This window comes from Nasonia vitripennis, unplaced genomic scaffold, assembly GCF_009193385.2.
Source record: "Nasonia vitripennis strain AsymCx unplaced genomic scaffold, Nvit_psr_1.1 unplaced0144, whole genome shotgun sequence".
Lineage (NCBI taxonomy): Eukaryota > Metazoa > Arthropoda > Insecta > Hymenoptera > Pteromalidae > Nasonia > Nasonia vitripennis.
The window spans coordinates 1-6890 of record NW_022279923.1 but is presented as its reverse complement, the minus strand read 5'-3'; the positions used below and the strand labels follow the sequence as shown (position 1 = coordinate 6890).

At 40.7% G+C, this 6890-nt stretch overlaps 2 protein-coding genes across 3 annotated transcripts; one reads left to right on the top strand and one right to left on the bottom strand.

Moving 5' to 3' along the window:
• Positions 1 to 2518: 2518 nt before the first annotated feature.
• LOC116418275 lies at positions 2519 to 4257 on the bottom strand. 2 transcript variants are annotated; one of them, XM_031933315.2, is made up of 2 exons: positions 3437 to 3929; positions 2519 to 3094 (listed from the first exon to the last, which is right to left on the bottom strand). In XM_031933315.2, exons 1-2 carry the CDS (start codon positions 3819 to 3821, stop codon positions 2835 to 2837), a joined length of 645 nt encoding a protein of 214 aa, XP_031789175.1. In that variant the 5' UTR covers positions 3822 to 3929; the 3' UTR covers positions 2519 to 2834. The 2 variants fall into 2 exon arrangements, with proteins under 2 accessions (XP_031789175.1, XP_032458111.1); XM_032602220.1 differs by having other exon boundaries at positions 2863 to 3366; positions 3437 to 4257.
• A 1804-nt stretch (positions 4258 to 6061) lies between these two features.
• Positions 6062 to 6575, top strand: LOC107982154 (the record flags this gene model as incomplete). Its single annotated transcript, XM_016989666.2, has 2 exons — positions 6062 to 6350; positions 6420 to 6575. Coding segments are annotated over exons 1-2 (399 nt in total), but the record flags the coding sequence as incomplete, so codon positions are not given.
• Between the last annotated feature and the right edge of the window lie 315 nt (positions 6576 to 6890).

Below are 6890 nucleotides of genomic sequence, written 5' to 3'. Positions count from 1 at the left end.
GCAGTCACACTGCTGCATTTCTTCGCAGCATGAGCGGCAAAGAGCAAAAAGAAGACGTCCGTGCATTTTAATTGGTAAGAGTGGAATGTGCAGGTCGCGCGGTGGTAAGATACTACATTTAACTAATCCTTCAATATTGTTGAGATTATTGTTATTCCCCTGCGTTAATTCGTTGCAGTCTTCACCAATTAAAATTCGCGGATGTCCTACGGGAAATCGACCTCTTTTACACACGTACGGATAAAGAGAGCATATATCTGTATATTGAATTTTTTCGTTATTTCCGATCGTGTACTCAGTAACTATATTCTCCGTTCTACCTCCAAAAAAAGCATCGCGCGGATTCAACGTTATACGACTCATAAGAGGATGCTGTGTTACATATTCGTAGATTTCGCGATTCTCTGCTTTTATCCGATCAAAAGTACATTCCCATATCTCTCGAACTTCGTAACCCAGGGCTTTTATTTTTTGAATTTTCCGAAAAGTATTCTCGTACGACTCATCCATAGTTCTGCCGTATGACATTATTTTATCTCGTCGTTTATTAAAGCAAATAGGGCAACCGTGTGTGTAACAGCCTTGATATTCAAAGACAATACCTTTATTTGCATTGTCATTTTCCGGAGGTAAATAGCCATCTACACGAAACCCTTCTGGAAGCATAAATTCACGTGCTCTACCCGCGTGTATGATTTCCCGACCAATCTCACGTTCACACTGTAACAGCCACTGTATTGACTTTTGCGAATGATTATCAGCGCGTCGATATCCACCTGCTGGAATGATACCGATAGTTTTTTCGCGTAAGAAATTTTTTCTATACACAATGGAGCATGCAGAAGCTATGGTCGTTGCCTCTGTAAACGGACAAGTATTCCCGCACTTAATGAAAATTTTCCGAAAAGCCATGCATGCAAGTCTTAAAATTTCTACATCCATACGGCAATAATCGAGTATTTCACGTTGAAAATCAAACTCATAAGTATTTCGGTTCTCCTCATACCATACAATAAACTTTTCCCTCTCAGACGTCGACATGGCATTAGGCGCATAGAACGATGCTTCGGGTAAAGCCCCAACATAATTTTGATTATCTAAAGTATTGAATAGATGAGGAAAATATCCTTTTTTGCTAGCTGGCGGTAGAGAAAAGGTTTGTGGTAAAGCACTTAATTTCATGTGAAAATAGTTTAAGCTATCAATAAATTTTGTTCGCCCGCATTGAAGCATAATTATATTTTGTCCATTCAATATTACGTTCGGTACTATTGAGGTATTTTCAACGATTTCTCTCAAAATAAATTGCGCATCAAACCCACGAGAGTTATGAGCAATACAAATTATTTGACCGAAGGTAGTTTTCTCGCGTACTGTCAAACCTATTAATTGTTTAACTGGATCATCGCGAAATATATGCTCTCTTACACCACACGTATGGCATAGTATATTTATATTTTCATCATCCATGCAATCATCGCAAACCTGTTGTACAACACATAGATTTGGAATGTGTATTTTTATCTCTGTATGTTCACGGTAAGCAGAATCTTGACGCGTCTCAAAGTCATAAAAAATAAATAAGTTTTTCTTTGGGGATTTACGATTAATCTGTGCGTTAACATTACGTCCAATGGGTTGAATATAACAGAGCTGATTTACATCATGTTTTTCGCGACATAAGTTGCACCAATTGATTCCACACTCGTGCTTTGACTTGTAGATATTAATTCGTTTGCAACACATATTACAAACTTTTACTACATCGCATATTTTTTTATTATTTTTTTTGTATGACCCATCTATTTTGTGACGGTCGAAACATATTTGTCCGTAAAATTCTCGGTTACATTCTACACACTTTATAATATCTATATTAGAATTACACGTTGGCGCACAAAAACACCTGTCACATTTGGCTGTGCATCTATGCTCATCTACGTATCTATAGCTTTTATTACAATGTTCGCAGAAAAAACGATTGCGTGCAGCACCGGTTAAATTTAATATTGTATCGAAATGACGCCTTCGCGCGTCGTACGTAAAAGGGCGGTTCTCCACTTCCAAAAGATAAACTATCGTATATTACAATAGCGATATTTTTTGCAACATAATACCGCTGATACGTCTCTATTTCTCGTATACCGCACCCGTTTGCAGGAATTACGACGTTTGCATTAATAGTAAGGAGATTTGCGCGCTCTTTTTGCATACCACGTCTGCTATCTCTGACAATATTCCAAGTATCAATGGCTTCGTTTGAAAAGAATTTTTTATACATCATAAAAGCCTCCCCGACAATTAAAGCTCTTGGCAAGCATAAATTATCGTTATTTCTTATAGATACAACCGATCTCTGAGATAAGCTATCAACACTCATCCTCTTTCTACTTCCACCTCGGCCACCATTAGGTATATTAACAAGTGTTAATGTTAGAATAAAGCTCTCATCTATTTGAAAATCCTCATTACTCTGAGCTAATCCGCTTATTAAATTCCATAAATCATTATAAAAAAAATTATTTACTAATCGTAAAGATAACCCACCCGGGCCTCGTGCAAAATTTAAACTTCTAACGGAGACGCCAATCATGTCGTTTTCATTACATAATGAAATTATATAAGAATAAATATCGCGAATAACTAACTCCAACCAAACTATCGGATTTATAGATCCATCCTTCGGTGGAGATCTTATTTTTAGCACAATACGTCTACCTTCTATTTTATACTTAGATATATAATGCGAATTTTGTTGGAAAATATCAAAACGATTACCAGGAGGCTGGATATCCTCATCCTCTCTTTCCTCATCGACTCCTTGATAATTCATATTATCGTCTGTTTCGCTTCTCTCCCTCATTCTCCTCACTGGGCTGATTATCCTCTTGTTCGTAGTCAGACAAATCATCATTATTGCTGCTTGAATTTTCAATTCTTCTTCTTTGTCCTCTACCAACTTGAATAGAAAAATCACTTTCATCGGCCTCGTAATCCTGCGATTCTACAGAAGTATTGGTGTTCGAAGATGATGTAGATAAGGGAAAAATGGTTGTAGAAGAAGAACAAGATGAATCGTCAGAGTGATTATGTTCTGAAAAAATTTATTGAATACAAAATATTTGAATACCCTATTTTACACTTTCTTATTTTTAAATTATTCTTCTGGTGGTCCTGAAAAACTCTGTCCCAGGCGATTAAACACTTCAGGTAAATTTTCAGTGTCTAACAGTATGGAATTTTTATCTTTACAAGCATTGAAAAACCAACGTATTTCTTGTGCTCTTCGAACATACATGATACGCATGATATCTTGTTTCAAAGCCCTGGGGTACTTTGCAAATCCTTCGAGACCACGTCGAATAACTTAAATAATATTTAAAAATAAGAATTTATTTCAAGAAAAATGTATATTTAAATACAGCATAATACTCACGTTCATTAATTTGACGATCTCTTGGATTTCCCTGGTTAAAAAAATGCTCGGTGACCAATCCTCCAGCGCTTCTTCTTGTGTACCGCATTTCTTCGGGTTCTACTGGTCGGGCCAAAAAGTCGAGGATTTGTTGCCGTCTTTTGACACATGGATGCTCCGCATACTCAATAATATTCTCGCTTTCATCAGCTGCTCGTTCCATCAAGCGCTGTAGAATATTATTAGCAGCAGCTGTTGGCTCTATACATGTGGCAAGAAGGTGGTCAACATTAACCATGCGCTGAGAATCCCTATTGGCAGGTACATCTTCAGCCTCTTCCGCTCTAGCATCGTGCTCATTCTGCGCTCTCTCTACTGCTTCATCTTCCTCCTCCTCCTCCTCCATCGCCTCATTCACCTGAAGACGCACCGCTGCAGGCGCCGCAGCCACCGCTGCTGCTGCTTCTCTCCTTACGGCTTCGCTCTCCTCCGCCCGCAACTCCTCTCCGTGTGCATCGGCAGCGCTCACCCCACCATTTCAGCCGGTACAAACTGTACATCGGCTACAGCATTCAGCGCTTGCGCTGCATCCTCCTCTTCCGTCTCACTTGCCTCTCTTTCTTCCTCTCCACCTCCTCCTCCTCCTCCTCCTCCTCCTCACCTTCATCCGATGACGTAGGTTCAACATATTCACTTGATGTGTATTCTGTAATATTATCATCATCTTCATCAGAGGTTATGTCGGCTAACAAATTTTCTAACGCTGAAATGTAAAACAATTTTATGTTAAAAATACAGAGCTTACTTTTTATAATAAACGTTATATGTATTCGAAGGTAGTGATGCATACAACACATGAATATTAAAATCTCTTTGATGTCGAATGAATTAAAACAAAATATTAACCGATATTTGATTACACATTTTTTAATAAAAAAAGCAAGAAGTATAGTGAGAAAAACAGTTGTTTAAAAAAGTATTCTCACTGTCATAGAATATAGCGGATGTATATTCTTTGATTTTATAATTATACGTTATATTACTGTAATGATAAAGAGATACGCATCGCATGCTATGTAATATGACAGATGTAAGAAGCTAATATCCCTAGCGCTGAAGCAGACGACTTGAAAACACTAGGCGTCATACGTAGCAGTCGACGCGTTCTACGGCAAGAGCAGACGACACTGCGTTACGAATGTGTGTATGCGCGCGCGCGCGAGTGAATGAAACAGAGCTTGTAGCAGCAGTAGCAGACGACGCTATCAGCTGTGGCACCGTTTACCTCGTTGCCAAGTACAAGTGCTGTTTGATTTTTATTAATGACAACGCGATATAGTGCAGAAAAATTGCAATCAATAAAAATGTACTCACCATTATTCTCCTCGAATGCTGTCATTAACCGCGTCAACACAGGTAAATGCGCAAAATTCTGTTGCATACAAAATTCTGCTGCGCATCGCATAGCTAAGTTGCATTTTTTTTAAACACCCTGCGTCTAACAACACTATTTGCTTGAAGATTGCCCGCGATGCGAAGCACTACACTGCGTAAAGACTCCTCGGCTACGTTATACATGCTTGCGAGCTCTTGATTTAATGCAACTACTCTCATGACTACTGAGCTCCTGAGGTCAACGTAGGGTTTATATAGTATAAAAAACGTCTTGCTAGTGGGGGATGTGTGGACTCGCGCAACAGTATAAAGCACAAAAAATAACATCCTGTGATAAGTTTTGCCTCAGCTTTATCATTCGCGAGTATCAAAATTTCGCCGAATGTCACTTACACGGTAAGAGGATCGACTGATTAATAGGTATTATATTACCTACGCTCTCACGGTCCAAGATGCATAACAATCTGAAATAATGATACCGTCGACGATTCTCGCACGATACAAGGCGGCTGAAAGCAATGCTCTATCACATTTAATAGCATTCGACTTCCTGTGCAAGCGATGACCATAGCGATTCTCTATGACAAGCAGATCCATTTTTTCCGCGCATAGGTATCGACTGTAAAGACTCTTGCCGCCGAGTAGATACTAAAAAATCAAGTTCACGCTTAGAGCAGTCGAGAGTCAAAGATCATGCTCTCTCTCTCCTCTCTCTCTCTCTCTCTCACACACCCACACGTGTTCACAATCGTAAAAAAAGTATCCCGTGTTCGTCGAGCAGCAAGCAGTATCAAACATGTATAGTTGTTTTGTCACACTAATTCATCTCCGCTGTATAGGTATCGCCTGCTAAGACTCATGGCGACAAGTGGATACTAAAAATATCAACTTCCTGCGAAGAGCACTTGAGAGTCAAGGTTATGCTCTCTCGCGCTTGTAAAAAGTCCCGTTCCGTCAAGCATTTCGCTGCACAAGCGTCAGCCAGCTCGTTCGGGTATCGGGTGTACGAGCACACGTGCGGTATCGAACAATAATCAGCACAAGTCTAAATTTTTCTCCTTCGTCCCTCTTCTCCTCCTAGGCCCTACAGATGACTGCTTCGACTACAGTCGTCAGTTCCAAGTTGATCGTAGTTCCACTAGGATGTCTGTGAAAAGTGTTGTTTTACGTCAGTTGGAGGAGAAAAGCTCTCTCCTAAAATCACGGATGGAGCGTACGTCGCGGCTTACAGCAGCACCGCGACACGTATGCTGAGCTGTATGAGGAGCGTGAAGAAATCAAACGCACGCTGCACATCATGAAAAGTTCACCTTCCATCGGCCCCGTCAATTACTACATCCCTAAGCTTGGGGATGTATGTGAAGTGTGTGCGCGGGTGATGAAGCGTATGACCATACGCACACGCTGGACGTACTGCACGGAGTGCAGGGCGCGACGCTGTACGACGTGCAGCAGAAGAGAACTGTGGTGTTGCAGCGTAGGAACAGATAAGAGGGAGGAGACGGAGGTGGTTGCTGAGGAGGTGATGCAGCAGCAGGAGGTTAGTTAGTTAATAAGGTGAATATCTTATGTTTGTCACAATAGATTAATTATGTGTATCTTTACACAGGTGGTGCATGCCGATGAAGATGCTGCTATGCTAGATCTTGTGAAAAGAGAGGAGCAGCAGGAGGAAGCGGAGATGCAGCAGGAGGAAGCGGAGTTGCAGCAGGAGGAAGCGGAGGGTGATGAAGTCGATACGGAGATTGATATAGGCGAAGAATTTGTCAGTTCGACTCGCCTGCATCTCCGACAACATAGCTGACAGGGGAAAGCTTGTCATCGTGAAGATAGAGGCGAGTGCTGAAGAAGAGACAATCGACGTCGTATCGTGAAATTTTGTGTTTTATGTGCGTGAGTGTATAGTGAACGCGTAAGTTTTATCATTATTATATTACCGTGTATGTGTGTGTGCCTAGATTGTAATTAAAGAGTAAGGAGTGGATGTGTGAGAGTGTGTGCGTAAGAGAGAGAGCGTGTGCGTAGAGAGAAGAGAGAGAGAGAGAGAGAGAGGAAAGTGTGTGCGAAAGAGAGAGAGAAA